This window comes from Siphateles boraxobius, unplaced genomic scaffold (assembly GCF_051911475.1).
Source record: "Siphateles boraxobius isolate OS27281-9 unplaced genomic scaffold, OSU_SipBor_1 72, whole genome shotgun sequence".
NCBI lineage: Eukaryota > Metazoa > Chordata > Actinopteri > Cypriniformes > Leuciscidae > Siphateles > Siphateles boraxobius.
In genome coordinates, this window is record NW_027509200.1 from 2,615,001 (window position 1) to 2,631,934 (window position 16,934).

The following is a 16,934-nucleotide window of genomic DNA, read 5'->3' on the forward strand; positions in this document are numbered from 1 at the left end:
CAGTGTTCACTGCACTACACAACACACAACACTAGCGCCAGTTCCTGATGGACTCAGTGTTCACTGCACTACACAACACTAGCGGCAGTTCCTGATGGACTCAGTGTTCACCGCATTACACAACACTAGTGCCAGTTCCTGATGAACTCAGTGTTCACTGAACTACACAACACACAACACTAGTGCCAGTTCCTGATGGACTCGGTGTTCACTGCACTACACAACACACAACACTAGCGCCAGTTCCTGATGGACTCAGTGTTCACTGCACTACACAACACACAACACTAGCGCCAGTTCCTGATGGACTCAGTGTTCACTGCACTACACAACACACAACACTAGTGTCAGTTCCTGATGGACTCAGTGTTCACTGCACTACACACAACACACAACACTAGCGCCAGTTCCTGATGGACTCAGTGTTCACTGCACTACACAACACTAGCGGCAGTTCCTGATGGACTCAGTGTTCACTGCACTACACAACACTAGTGCCAGTTCCTGATGGACTCAGTGTTCACCGCTTTACACAACACTAGTGCCAGTTCCTGATGAACTCAGTGTTCACTGCACTACACAACACACAACACTAGTGCCAGTTCCTGATGGACTCGGTGTTCACTGCACTACACAACACACAACACTAGCGGCAGTTCCTGATGGACTCAGTGTTCACTGCACTACACAACACTAGCGCCAGTTCCTGATGGACTCAGTGTTCACTGCACTACACAACACACAACACTAGCGCCAGTTCCTGATGGACTCAGTGTTCACCCCACTACACAACACTAGCGGCAGTTCCTGATGGACTCAGTGTTCACTGCACTACACAACACTAGCGCCAGTTCCTGATGGACTCAGTGTTCACTGCACTACACAACACTAGCGCCAGTTCCTGATGGACTCAGTGTTCACTGCACTACACAACACACAACACTAGCGCCAGTTCCTGATGTATTCAGTGTTCACTGCATTACACAACACACAACACTAGCGCCAGTTCCTGATGGACTCAGTGTTCACTGCATTACACAACACTAGTGCCAGTTCCTGATGGACTCAGTGTTCACTGCACTACACAACACTAGCGCCAGTTCCTGATGGACTTAGTGTTCACTGCACTACACAACACTAGCGCCAGTTCCTGATGGACTCAGTGTTCACTGCACTACACAACACTAGCGCCAGTTCCTGATGGACTCAGTGTTCACTGCACTACACAAAACTAGCGCCAGTTCCTGATGGACTCAGTGTTCACTGCACTACACAACACACAACACTAGCGCCAGTTCCTGATGGACTCAGTGTTCACTGCATTACACAACACTAGTGCCAGTTCCTGATGGACTCAGTGTTCACTGCACTACACAACAAACAACACTAGCGCCAGTTCCTGATGGACTCAGTGTTCACTGCACTACACAACACACAACACTAGCGCCAGTTCCTGATGGACTCAGTGTTCACTGCACTACACAACACACAACACTAGCGCCAGTTCCTGATGGACTCAGTGTTCACTGCACTACACAACACACAACACTAGTGTCAGTTCCTGATGGACTCAGTGTTCACTGCACTACACAACACACAACACTAGCGCCAGTTCCTGATGGACTCAGTGTTCACTGCACTACACAACACACAACACTAGTGCCAGTTCCTGATGGACTCAGTGTTCACTGCACTACACAACAAACAACACTAGCGCCAGTTCCTGATGGACTCAGTGTTCACTGCACTACACAACACACAACACTAGTGCCAGTTCCTGATGGACTCAGTGTTCACTGCACTACACAACACTAGCGCCAGTTCCTGATGGACTCAGTGTTCACTGCACTACAAAACACTAGTGCCAGTTCCTGATGGACTCGGTGTTCACTGCATTACACAACACACAACACTAGCGCCAGTTCCTGATGGACTCAGTGTTCACTGCACTACACAACACACAACACTAGTGCCAGTTCCTGATGGACTCGGTGTTCACTGCATTACACAACACACAACACTAGCGCCAGTTCTTGATGGACTCAGTGTTCACTGCACTACACAACACACAACACTAGCGCCAGTTCCTGATGGACTCAGTGTTCACTGCACTACACAACACACAACACTAGCGCCAGTTCTTGATGGACTCAGTGTTCACTGCACTACACAACACTAGCGCCAGTTCCTGATGGACTCAGTGTTCACTGCACTACACAACACACAACACTAGTGCCAGTTCCTGATGGATTCAGTGTTCACTGCACTACACAACACACAACACTAGTGCTAGTTCTTGATGGACTCAGTGTTCACTGCACTACACAACACACAACACTAGCGCCAGTTCCTGATGGACTCAGTGTTCACTGCACTACACAACACACAACACTAGTGCCAGTTCCTGATGGACTCAGTGTTCACTGCACTACACAACACATAACACTAGCGCCAGTTCCTGATGGACTCAGTGTTCACTGCACTACACAACACTAGCGGCAGTTCCTGATGGACTCAGTGTTCACTGCACTACACAACACACAACACTAGCGCCAGTTCCCAGTGTTCACTGCATTACACAACACTAGCGGCAGTTCCTGATAGACTCAGTGTTCACTGCACTACACAACACACAACACTAGTGCCAGTTCCTGATGGACTCAGTGTTCACTGCACTACACAACACACAACACTAGCGCCAGTTCCCGATGGACTCAGTGTTCACTGCACTACACAACACACAACACTAGCGCCAGTTCCTGATGGACTCAGTGTTCACTGCACTACACAACACACAACACTAGCGCCAGTTCCTGATGGACTCAGTGTTCACTGCACTACACAACACTAGCGGCAGTTCCTGATGGACTCAGTGTTCACTGCACTACACAACACACAACACTAGTGCCAGTTCCTGATGGACTCAGTGTTCACTGCACTACACAACACACAACACTAGCGCCAGTTCCCGATTGACTCAGTGTTCACTGCACTACACAACACACAACACTAGCGCCAGTTCCCGATGGACTCAGTGTTCACTGCACTACACAACACACAACACTAGCGCCAGTTCCTGATGGACTCAGTGTTCACTGCACTACACAACACTAGCGGCAGTTCCTGATGGACTCAGTGTTCACTGCACTACACAACACTAGCGCCAGTTCCTGATGGACTCAGTGTTCACTGCACTACACAACACTAGCGGCAGTTCCTGATGGACTCAGTGTTCACTGCACTACACAACACACAACACTAGTGCCAGTTCCTGATGGACTCAGTGTTCACTGCACTACACAACACTAGCGCCAGTTCCCGATGGACTCAGTGTTCACTGCACTACACAACACACAACACTAGTGCCAGTTCCTGATGGACTCAGTGTTCACTGCACTACACAACACACAACACTAGCGCCAGTTCCTGATGGACTCAGTGTTCACTGCACTACACAACACTAGCGGCAGTTCCTGATGGACTCAGTGTTCACTGCACTACACAACACACAACACTAGCGCCAGTTCCTGATAGACTCAGTGTTCACTGCACTACACAACACTAGCGCCAGTTCCTGATGTACTCAGTGTTCACTGCATTACACAACACACAACACTAGCGCCAGTTCCTGATGGACTCAGTGTTCACTGCACTACACAACACACAACACTAGCGCCAGTTCATGATAGACTCAGTGTTCACTGCACTACACAACACACAACACTAGTGCCAGTTCCTGATGGACTCCGTGTTCACTGCACTACACAACACACAACACTAGCGCCAGTTCCTGATGGACTCAGTGTTCACTGCACTACACAACACTAGCGGCAGTTCCTGATGGACTTAGTGTTCACTGCACTACACAACACACAACACTAGCGCCAGTTCCTGATGTACTCAGTGTTCACTGCATTACACAACACACAACACTAGCGCCAGTTCCTGATGGACTCAGTGTTCACTGCACTACACAACACACAACACTAGTGCCAGTTCCTGATGGACTCAGTGTTCACTGCACTACACAACACACAACACTAGTGCTATTTCTTGATGTACTCAGTGTTCACTGCACTACACAACACACAACACTAGTGCCAGTTCTTGATGGACTCAGTGTTCACTGCACTACACAACACACAACACTAGCGTCAGTTCCTGATGGACTCAGTGTTCACTGCACTACACAACACACAACACTAGTGCCAGTTCCTGATGGACTCAGTGTTCACTGCACTACACAACACATAACACTAGCGCCAGTTCCTGATGGACTCAGTGTTCACTGCACTACACAACACACAACACTAGTGCCAGTTCTTGATGGACTCAGTGTTCACTGCACTACACAACACACAACACTAGCGCCAGTTCCTGATGAACTCAGTGTTCACGGCACTACACAACACACAAGACTAATGCCAGTTCCTGATGGACTCAGTGTTAACTGCACTACACAACACTAGCGCCAGTTCCTGATGGACTCAGTGTTCACTGCACTACACAACGCACAACACTAGTGCCAGTTCCTGATGGACTCGGTGTTCACTGCATTACACAACACACAACACTAGTGCCAGTTCCTGATGAACTCAGTGTTCACGGCACTACACAACACACAACACTAGTGCCAGTTCCTGATGGACTCAGTGTTCACTGCACTACACAACACTAGCGCCAGTTCCTGATGGACTCAGTGTTCACTGCATTACACAACACACAACACTAGTGCCAGTTCCTGATGGACTCAGTGTTCACTGCACTACACAACACACAACACTAGTGCCAGTTCCTGATGGACTCGGTGTTCACTGCACTACACAACACACAACACTAGCGCCAGTTCCTGATGGACTCAGTGTTCACTGCACTACACAACACACAACACTAGTGCCAGTTCCTGATGAACTCAGTGTTCACTGCACTACACAACACTCAACACTAGTGCCAGTTCCTGATGGACTCGGTGTTCACTGCACTACACAACACACAACACTAGCGCCAGTTCCTGATGGACTCAGTGTTCACTGCACTACACAACACACAACACTAGCGCCAATTCCTGATGTACTCAGTGTTCACTGCATTACACAACACACAACACTAGCGCCAGTTCCTGATGGACTCAGTGTTCACTGCAGTACACAACACACAACACTAGCGCCAGTTCCTGATGGACTCAGTGTTCACTGCACTACACAACACACAACACTAGCGCCAGTTCCTGATGGACTCAGTGTTCACTGCACTATACAACACACAACACTAGCGCCAGTTCCTGATGTACTCAGTGTTCACTGCATTACACAACACACAACACTAGCGCCAGTTCCTGATGGACTCAGTGTTCACTGCACTACACAACACACAACACTAGTGCCAGTTCCTGATGGACTCAGTGTTCACTGCACTACACAACACTAGTGCCAGTTCCTGATGGACTCAGTGTTCACTGCATTACACAACACACAACACTAGCGCCAGTTCCTGATGAACTCAGTGTTCACTGCACTACACAACACACAACACTAGTGCCAGTTCCTGATGGACTCAGTGTTCACTGCACTACACAACACACAACACTAGTGCTAGTTCCTGATGGACTCAGTGTTCACTGCATTACACAACACTAGCGCCAGTTCCTGATGGACTCAGTGTTCACTGCACTACACAACACACAACACTAGCGCCAGTTCCTGATGGACTCAGTGTTCACTGCACTACACAACACACAACACTAGCGCCAGTTCCTGATGGACTCAGTGTTCACGGCACTACACAACACACAACACTAGCGCCAGTTCCTGATGTATTCAGTGTTCACTGCATTACACAACACACAACACTAGCGCCAGTTCCTGATGGACTCAGTGTTCACTGCATTACACAACACTAGTGCCAGTTCCTGATGGACTCAGTGTTCACTGCACTACACAACACTAGCGCCAGTTCCTGATGGACTTAGTGTTCACTGCACTACACAACACTAGCGCCAGTTCCTGATGGACTCAGTGTTCACTGCACTACACAACACTAGCGCCAGTTCCTGATGGACTCAGTGTTCACTGCACTACACAACACACAACACTAGTGCCAGTTCCTGATGGACTCAGTGTTCACTGCACTACACAACACACAACACTAGCGCCAGTTCCTGATGGACTCAGTGTTCACTGCACTACACAACACTAGCGGCAGTTCCTGATGGACTCAGTGTTCACTGCACTACACAACACACAACACTAGCGCCAGTTCCCAGTGTTCACTGCATTACACAACACTAGCGGCAGTTCCTGATAGACTCAGTGTTCACTGCACTACACAACACACAACACTAGTGCCAGTTCCTGATGGACTCAGTGTTCACTGCACTACACAACACACAACACTAGCGCCAGTTCCCGATGGACTCAGTGTTCACTGCACTACACAACACACAACACTAGCGCCAGTTCCTGATGGACTCAGTGTTCACTGCACTACACAACACTAGCGGCAGTTCCTGATGGACTCAGTGTTCACTGCACTACACAACACACAACACTAGTGCCAGTTCCTGATGGACTCGGTGTTCACTGCATTACACAACACACAACACTAGCGCCAGTTCCTGATGGACTCAGTGTTCACTGCACTACACAACACACAACACTAGCGCCAGTTCCTGATGGACTCAGTGTTCACTGCACTACACAACACTAGCGGCAGTTCCTGATGGACTCAGTGTTCACTGCACTACACAACACACAACACTAGCGCCAGTTCCTGATGGACTCAGTGTTCACTGCACTACACAACACTAGCGCCAGTTCCCGATGGACTCAGTGTTCACTGCACTACACAACACACAACACTAGCGCCAGTTCCTGATGGACTCAGTGTTCACTGCACTACACAACACTAGCGGCAGTTCCTGATGGACTCAGTGTTCACTGCACTACACAACACACAACACTAGTGCCAGTTCCTGATGGACTCGGTGTTCACTGCATTACACAACACACAACACTAGCGCCAGTTCCTGATGGACTCAGTGTTCACTGCACTACACAACACACAACACTAGTGCCAGTTCCTGATGGACTCAGTGTTCACTGCACTACACAACACACAACACTAGTGCCAGTTCCTGATGTACTCAGTGTTCACTGCATTACACAACACACAACACTAGCGCCAGTTCCTGATGGACTCAGTGTTCACTGCACTACACAACACACAACACTAGCGCCAGTTCCTGATGGGCTCAGTGTTCACTGCACTACACAACACACAACACTAGTGCCAGTTCCTGATGGACTCGGTGTTCACTGCATTACACAACACACAACACTAGCGCCAGTTCCTGATGGACTCGGTGTTCACTGCACTACACAACACACAACACTAGCGCCAGTTCCTGATGGACTCAGTGTTCACTGCACTACACAACACACAACACTAGTGCCAGTTCCTGATGTACTCAGTGTTCACTGCATTACACAACACACAACACTAGCGCCAGTTCCTGATGGACTCAGTGTTCACTGCACTACACAACACACAACACTAGCGCCAGTTCCTGATGGACTCAGTGTTCACTGCACTACACAACACACAACACTAGCGCCAGTTCCTGATGGACTCAGTGTTCACTGCACTACACAACACACAACACTAGCGGCAGTTCCTGATGGACTCAGTGTTCACTGCACTACACAACACTAGTGTCAGTTCCTGATGGACTCAGTGTTCACTGCACTACACAACACACAACACTAGCGCCAGTTCCTGATGGACTCAGTGTTCACTGCACTACACAACACACAACACTAGCGGCAGTTCCTGATGGACTCAGTGTTCACTGCACTACACAACACTAGCGCCAGTTCCTGATAGACTCAGTGTTCACTGCACTACACAACACTAGCGCCAGTTCCTGATAGACTCAGTGTTCACTGCACTACACAACACTAGCGCCAGTTCCTGATAGACTCAGTGTTCACTGCACTACACAACACTAGCGCCAGTTCCTGATGTACTCAGTGTTCACTGCACTACACAACACACAACACTAGCGCCAGTTCCTGATAGACTCAGTGTTCACTGCACTACACAACACTAGCGCCAGTTCCTGAAATACCCCTTTTCCACCAAAAAAGAACTGGTTCGGAACTGGTGCTGGTTCAAAGTTAGTTCGGAGTTGGTTCAACTTGCGAACCTTCTCAGAACCGGTTTGTTTTCCCACTGACTAGAGCGCCCAGCGAACGACGTCGTTACGTCACTGTGTACGTCGCCATACAGAAACGCTAGCAAGTACATTATTTTGGGATTATCTCTAACTTGTGTACCATGAAGGCTTTAAAAACAATTGAAATAAGTAAGTCTTTTAATCTTTTCCTTTGATATGTAATCATTTCTGATTAGTTATGTACCTCTGTCTTGTGTCTTTTTTCTTTCCGTTTATTTGTTCTATGTTTTGACTGTTTTCTTCTTTGCTTACATAATGTTTTCAATAAAAAAATAAAATTTAAAAAAAGCTAGAAACGCTTGCGCCAACTTCAAGCATAATAATTACAATGGTGGACTACATCGTGTTTCTGCAAATGTTTCTCCTGGCTTTGCGGTCATAAAATATGTTTAGGACACATCTAAACCCGCCCCCAGCCCCCGACGTAAGCATGACACGGTGGTAAAAGAACGGTTCTCTGGTTCTAGTCCAGCAAAGAGTTGGTGCCGCTTTGGAACCAGTTTTCCTGGCCGAGAACCGGTTCTTTGGCTGTCGAAACACAAAGAACCGGTTCGCGAGTAGGCACCGGCTCCGAACCGGCTCTCAAAATGCTTTGGTGGAAAAGGGGTAATAGACTCAGTGTTCACTGCACTACACAACACACAACACTAGTGCCAGTTCCTGATGGACTCAGTGTTCACTGCACTACACAACACTAGTGCCAGTTCCTGATGGACTCAGTGTTCACTGCACTACACAACACTAGTGCCAGTTCCTGATGGACTTAGTGTTCACTGCACTACACAACACTAGTGCCAGTTCCTGATGGACTCAGTGTTCACTGCACTACACAACACTAGCGGCAGTTCCTGATGGACTCAGTGTTCACTGCACTACACAACACTAGCGCCAGTTCCTGATGGACTCAGTGTTCACTGCACTACACAACACTAGCGCCAGTTCCTGATGGACTCAGTGTTCACTGCACTACACAACACTAGCGGCAGTTCCTGATGGACTCAGTGTTCACTGCACTACACAACACACAACACTAGCGCCAGTTCCTGATGGACTCAGTGTGCACTGCACTACACAACACTAGCGGCAGTTCCTGATGGACTCAGTGTTCACTGCACTACACAACACACAACACTAGCGCCAGTTCCTGATGGACTCAGTGTTCACTGCACTACACAACACACAACACTAGCGGCAGTTCCTGATGGACTCAGTGTTCACTGCACTACACAACACACAACACTAGCGGCAGTTCCTGATGGACTCAGTGTTCACTGCACTACACAACACACAACACTAGCGCCAGTTCCTGATGGACTCAGTGTTCACTGCACTACACAACACTAGCGCCAGTTCCTGATGGACTCAGTGTTCACTGCACTACACAACACACAACACTAGCGTCAGTTCCTGATGGACTCAGTGTTCACGGCACTACACAACACACAACACTAGCGGCAGAAACCTCTGACAACTCTCTGTGAATTGTATAGTGCTGATCTCAGCTGAATGATCAGTCATTGAACAGAGCGGGTGAAGGTGTGTGTGACGCTGCTGTGTGTGTGTGTGCAGGTTTCACCGGCCGTAGAGACGAGCGGTGATGATGATGATGATGATGATGATGATGAAGCTCGTGTGACTCTCCCCTTCACTGGTCCTCAGATCTGGGACAGTGATACACACGTCACCATCCACAGGGACACATTCAGGAACACTCCTCTCCGCCTGGAGTCGTTGCTTTATACCTTTTATATCGTCTGCATTCCTTCTGTTCTCACTCTGATCTTTCTCATGATGTCTGTCAGCACAATGACCTCAATGTGATTTTTTTTTTGTGTGTGCTTTTTATTCATTTTGATTTGTATTTATTTTTGAGTTCAATGCATTTTAACATTCTTTTTACTGTTTATTGTAGAATCCAACACTAGAAAATTGTTTTTCAGGCTTCAAGCGCAGTGGCGCATCTGTTGACCTTTAATAAAGGAAATGATCAGTTTAAGGCTGACGGACGGCTGGTTCAGGTGTGTGTGTGTGTGTGTGACGGCTGGTTCAGGTGTGTGTGTGACGGCTGGTTCAGGTGTGTGTGTGTGTGTGTGACGGCTGGTTCAGGTGTGTGTGTGTGTGTTTTTAAGGCTGACAGACGGCTGGTTCAGGTGTGTGTGTGTTTTTAATGCTGACAGACGGCTGGTTCAGGTGTGTGTGTGTGACGGCTGGTTCAGGTGTGTGTGTGTGTGTGGGACGGCTGGTTCAGGTGTGTGTGTGTGTGTGTGTGTGTATGTGTTTTTAAGGCTGACAGACGGCTGGTTCAGGTGTGTGTGTGTGTGTGTGTGTGTGTGTGTGTGTGTGTGTGTGTGTGTGTGTTTTTATGGCTGACAGACGGCTGGTTCAGGTGTGTGTGTGTGTGTGTGTGTGTGTGTGTGTGTGTGTGTGTGTGTGTGTGTGTGTGTGTGTGTGTGTGTGTGTGTGTGTGTGTGTGTGTGTGTGTGTGTGTGTGTGTGTTTTTAAGGCTGACAGACGGCTGGTTCAGGTGTGTGTGTGTGTGTGTGTGTGTGTGTGTGTGTGTGTGTGTGTGTGTGTGTGTGTTTTTACGGCTGACAGACGGCTGGTTCAGGTGTGTGTGTGTTTTTAAGGCTGACGGACGGCTGGTTCAGGTGTGTGTGTGTTTTTAAGGCTGACGGACGGCTGGTTCAGGTGTGTGTGTGTTTTTAAGGCTGACAGACGGCTGGTTCAGGTGTGTGTGTGTTTTTAAGGCTGACGGACGGCTGGTTCAGGTGTGTGTGTGTGTGTTTAATGCTGATGGACGGTTCAGATGTGTCACACACTGCAGAAACAGCTGCTCTTCCTTTAGTGTTTTTTGTTTTCCAGTCCTAAATGAAGAGACTCATGACTTCAGATAGTAAGTCTTGTTTTCTAATTAAAAGTGATTTTTTCTGAAAATAAGAAATGATGTCTGTCAGTCAGGTTTGAGTAATATTCTAGTTTTCCCTTTGAACTCAGAGGATTTGTCTGACTCCATGGCAGATATTTGTTCTTGTTTTAAGCTGAAGTCTGATCTTTCAGAAAGCGAGAGTTAACGGTCGAGAGTGAAGCCGGTCTGATGTGATCGTCTCCACGTCCAGCTGGTGATCAGATTCTGTGTGCACTTTAACAGACGCAGTGTGTTTAATTTATTTGTGATTGGGTTGAATTATTGATCCCTGAGATGGTCGATCTGAAGTCCTAAAGTGACTATTTCTATGGGAGTTTGGATCATAAACTGAAGCCAGTCCTGGAGAATCTGAACACGAGTCACCGCATCATCATCATGAGTTAAACAGACGCTTGCACGAACGGAAGGTTTTCCAGGAGGAACTCCTCAGAGTTTGAACACTGGCAGCGAAGAACAAACATCCGTAACCGAACCGAGCCCACGAGGAAAGACTGGACTTTTTTAAGGAACCGAATCATCTTTTTAACAATGGTGTGATTTTGAAAACTTTGTAGAAATTGCATGAGTTTATATGAGGGTGCGACGCCCGTCCTGACCAGCGTCATGTGACCAGCTGTCCGAGGGACGTCATGATTCAGCAATAAAACTGAGCTTATTCACAGCGACTCTGTGTGTGTAAGAGTGTGTGTGTGTCCTTGTCTACCTATCTAACGGGACCATGGTGTCGTTACACACTCATCAACACGGAGCCAAGACAAGTGGGGACATTCTTCAGGTCCCCTGTTGATCATGCTTTAAATCATGTTAATATCAACAAAAAAAACACGGCTGGATTTTTACATTTTTTAACAAGTGGGGACCTACACGTGTGTGTGTGTTTCACAAATTCAAACTTGCAGTCAGATAGAATACATGTGTCTATGTAATTGTGGCAATGTTGTATAAATTTGTTACTTTCTTGTGAAAAATATTTGCCCAAAAAAATGCAAGATATTTGATTAAAAAAATATAAGGTTATATCCCTCAGAACTCAACGCGTCACGCCAACTATTCTCCGCCTATAATAATTTAGACTCCACCCATATGTGACATCATTTACCAGAAATTACATCATTCAGGTCTCTTTAAAGGTGCGTTGTGTAATATTTCTGAGGATCTATTAACAGAAAGGCAATATAAGATCCATAACTATGTTTTCAGTGGTGTATAAAGACCTTGCATAATGAACTGTTATGTTTTTATTACCTTAGAATGAGACATTTATATCTCCATAACCGCAGGCGCCCCCTTCACAGGTGCCGGCCATCAGTCCCTAATAGAAAGAGACACAAACAAGAACAAACTCGCCCCCTAGAGGACAAACAAATCATAACATAGAACAAATGAATCAGTGATAATACATGCACATGAAACATGTGTGCACTTAAACACTGACAATCATCCTATGCCAGGAATGGCTGCCACATCAACAGCACAAAGACCGTGTTGTGCACGCAGATATGTGGATCCAGAGAGAACATGATAAGTATAAAATTGAAGGCGATGTCTCCCTTCAAACCTTTTACAGTCTTCAACACCGTCACACTATTCTCAACCTTGTCACATTCATATTTTGGGGGAAAAATAGGAAAGAAGATTAAAAAATGAAGGCATTTCTTGCTGATTACCACCTGACAAAATATGATTATTTTTTTTAGGTTTGATATACCTAATGATGTGGGGTATTTAGAAAATGAATTATATAGTTAAAAAAAAAAACAGTTGAAATATTACCAAATCCCAGGAATGACCCAACAACATCACTAGCAATAGTTTGACCATAGTACGCTATTTGTAGTAAAACTGTGGTTATACAAAAACAATTCACAAAAAAACGTGGTGACTACACCTTTACTGAAATAAAACTGTTACTAACAGTTACTGTGGTAAAATCATGGTAAGTGTTGTGTTATTGTGCTTTAACTACAAATAGTACACAGTAAAAACACAGTTACTGTGGTAAAAGCACGGCAAATGTTGTGGTTATTGTGGTAACACCGTGGTTAAGGGTTGTTATGTTTTAACTACAAATACCACAGTAACTGTGGTAAAAGCATGGTAAGTGTTGTGGTTACCGTGTTTGATCTAAATCAACAGTTGCTGTGGGAGAAACATGGTAAATGTGTGGACTGTTTAAACTTCGCAGTGAAATCAAACCTTTTAATGCTGGCGTCCGTGTGAACGATTTGATCTTCACACCGCTGGAAATAATGGGAAACAGCGTCCGGTACCACTTTACGACACTGAAAACATTCATTTAGGACGACCGACGGTTGGAAACATAGCAATAAACTATGTTTATTGTTTATAGCAATAAACAACTTCGAACTTGATGGGGAAAAACATGTTTTGCTATTGCAGTTAAACCTAGTAACAACAAATTAACCAATATGTTGCTACATTAAAGGTTTTACCATGGTATTTGTAGTAAAACTGTTCGTACAAAAACAACCTGCTAAAAAACGTGGCTACTTACTGTAATAAAACTGGTTAATTTCCATATGGGCATGCAGCGCGCGTCAGCTGCTGAATTCATTTATAGTATGAGTAAACAATCTGAAGCCTTATCTTCATGTAAACACTATCTGTGACCAGACAATACATGTAACTAAGCATACTAGGCTACTAGATGAACAAACTGTTAATCATAATCTATCTGTAATCATTCTGTTCTGCTGTTTCACTTACTTGTGGTCTCGTGAGTGACTCGCTCAGTAGAACGCACCCGGCCACTGTGACGTCACGCCTCTCGCGGGCACTGTGACGTCACGCCTCTCGCGGCCACTGTGACGTCACGCCCCAGAGCAGGATAAACAGGCCAGACTCGAGGTTAAATGCTCCTGTTTAAGAGTTTGATCTGATCATCTGATTGATGAGCATGGAGGGGATTCCTTGGCTCGAGGATGATGATGAGTTTGAGGAGTGTTTCTCTACACGCATGGATTCTGTTGTTGTTAAAGTGCAGACGAGCGATGAGGTTTTCGACAGCTCAAATCCCTGCTATTTCCCCTTCCTTCGCAACCCGATCCCCCCGTATTTCCCGTTCCCCTGGGGCGAGCAGAGATGGCTGGAGTGGATGGAGACGCCCATGGCCAAGACACCCGGACCAAAGAAGGTGTCCTGGGCGGATCAGGGCGGGAGGGACCCTAAGAAGTACAAGTACGTGTGCGGGCCGCTGAAGAGTTGCCTCACACAAGCACCGAAGCCCACAGTGAACCGGTTCGACGAGGAGCACAGCACGACTCCTGTGTTTTACAACGAGTGGAGAGAGTATGTGAGGAACACGCCTGAAGAGCCGGCCGGACCCTCGTTCTGGTCAGACCCGGTCCAGGCGCTGAAGACCTCCCTGAAGGCCCGTGAAGAGGCGTTTGTGGAGCCGGTCTCCGAGTCCCAGGATGATCCCGAAGCTCAGGTGAAGAGGGTGCGCTGGCCCGACACCGTGAGTCTGCGGCACCATGTGTATTTCAGGCCTGTGAAGGAGCGCAGCCGGAGAGAGCGGCTCAACCTGATGGAGCGCTGTGTGCGAGACACACGAGAGGTCCGGCAGATCCAGGACGAGCAGCTCGTTAAACCTGGACCCGGATACATGAAAACAGCTGCGATGTGGATCAGAACACGACTCCTAAAACTGCCAACCCGCCCTCCTGCAGCCTCACCCTTCAAGAGCTGCCTGAAGATCACGACACCGGAGCAAGAGCGCATCGAGACCCGGCCCAGCGGACACACACTCACACACACATCTCCAGAGGGGAGCTTACACTGGCCCGGCATCAGCTCTGTGAAGAACCAGTCAATGCAAACTGAAATAATGCAGGACAAGAACCGCAGATCCTCAGAACAAGCAGAGGAAACCACACACACACAAGGATTTAGTGTGTTAAAGGATTAGTGTGTTAGTGTCCACACACAACTAGTTTCACACACAAGGCTTGTTTTACTGAAATTCCCTGATCAAAGTGTCTGTGAATCACACTGCTGACGCTCCCCTTCACACACACTTCACATATAGTATGTTTATTGTAAGCCCGTCTAAATCGACCCAATGGAGGCATTCGATCAGCGGGTGAAGGTCTACTGTCTTTCCTCGTGGCAAAGTAATTTGATTAAATGAAATACATTTTCTCTTATGTATTAACTCGCTATTTCATCTGACTCCATTAATGATATCTCTTCATCATTTACTGAAAATAATGGCAAAGTCGAAAAAATCAAATGTTTACCATTTATTATGTCAGGTAAATGTATCACGCCAGTTTCATAATCAGTTCAAAGATAATAGATACAAACATCAAATGCTCTGGAATAAAGAGAGAAAAGATGCAACACCTTGACATTATAATATACATGAGGATAAGTGTTTTGCTTACTTCACATCACAGGCTAATCTGGGTTACAGAATAACCCAGCCCCTCGGTGCATTTCATTATATATAGACAGACCTTCTTTCACATGGAAACGTCTGCTAACAATGGGAATCTGCATTCAGAGTTAAGCCTTTAAGAGCAGGAGACAATTTTCCTGGAAGACACACACACACACTCCTCTGTGTGCAAGTTATCTCTAAACTCTTATAAACTTGTGTTTTACTTCTTTGGGAATGAGAACTTTGTACCAGTCGCACTGAAACATTTAAAATGATATCAAACATGTGTAATACTGTATGATAATTATTCACATTAAACTAGATTTTTGTGTGAATTTCAGGTGATCTCAGCATGACAGAAAGAGGGAATGAGGGGTGAAGGGGAAAAGATGTAGATAAGGATTGCTGAGGTGAGATTTGCGTCTCCAATGATGATGCCAGTTTCACAAGAGAGAGTTCAAATGTTCATTCCCTTTGTTTTCTCAGAGAGTTGCCCTCTCCTCCAGTTCTTCCAGTTTCTCCAGTCTTACAGTTTATATAAAAATAAAACATACAATTAAACATTTGTTCATCTTACTCAGTTTTCCAAAGACAGTAAATGTTAAATCCTTCTTGTTTCATTAGGTGTTTTTGTGGAGACTAGATTTGGATCTTTATTTTTCTTAATGGCGTTTCAGTTCTCTCTCTCTCACACACACACACACACACACACACACACACACACACACACACACACACACACGCACACGCACACGCACACGCACACACACACACCTCACCTTATGCTGCCTTTAGTGGATACTAGAGAATTAGTACCTACAAGAAAACTATGGAGCCAGATCAGACTCATTAATAATTCACGCAAAAAACACGATTCACACATGCGTAGACAATTTCACATACGTGAAACCTAATTCACGTATTCACAAAAAGCAATTCACATGCGCAAAATAAAATTATATATTCATAAAATACATTTCACAAATGCAAAACACAATTCGTAGATACACAACTGTGCACAAAAACCTTTGAATGTTTAAAATGTACGAGTGTGTACTTGAATTTGAATGTGCAAATCGTTATTCACGTACGAATCGCCTTGGATGTGTGTGTGTGTGTGTGTGTGTGTGTTTTTGAGACTTTCCTGGCAGCGCTTTACTCGTAACACAGAGCAGTCGTACTCTTTAGCCAATCAGATTTAAGCTCATCAATCGACCAATCAGTATCACGTGAGGGCGGGCCTACCTGCATGTTACGTCATCAGCTTTCGACCAGTTCGTGGCTGAGCAGAAGTAAGTGCAGTTAATCGTTCATTTCGGTGTTAACTGAAGTTAGAGATCAGTTGAAGCAATAGTTTATTAACTGCTGTTTAG

General features: G+C 46.2%; 1 protein-coding gene across 31 annotated transcripts in view; it reads left to right on the forward strand.

The window, feature by feature from the left end:
* LOC143724294 (phosphatase and actin regulator 1) overlaps positions 1-11,824 on the forward strand; it is an 81,474-nt gene extending 69,650 nt beyond the window's left edge. For 4 of the 31 annotated variants that reach the window (XR_013197338.1, XR_013197339.1, XR_013197335.1 and 1 more), the window contains exons 13-15: positions 9,803-10,277; positions 10,340-10,423; positions 10,620-11,824. Coding sequence is in view for 4 of the 31 variants with exons in the window: in XM_077217277.1 (XP_077073392.1) it covers positions 9,803-9,818 (16 nt within the window). In the remaining 27 variants the exon portion in view is untranslated. Of the gene's footprint in view, positions 1-9,802 lie in introns of all 31 variants that reach the window. The other 27 variants (XM_077217277.1, XM_077217272.1, XM_077217276.1 and 24 more) reach the window with 23 other exon arrangements.
* The last annotated feature ends 5,110 nt before the right edge of the window (positions 11,825-16,934 follow it).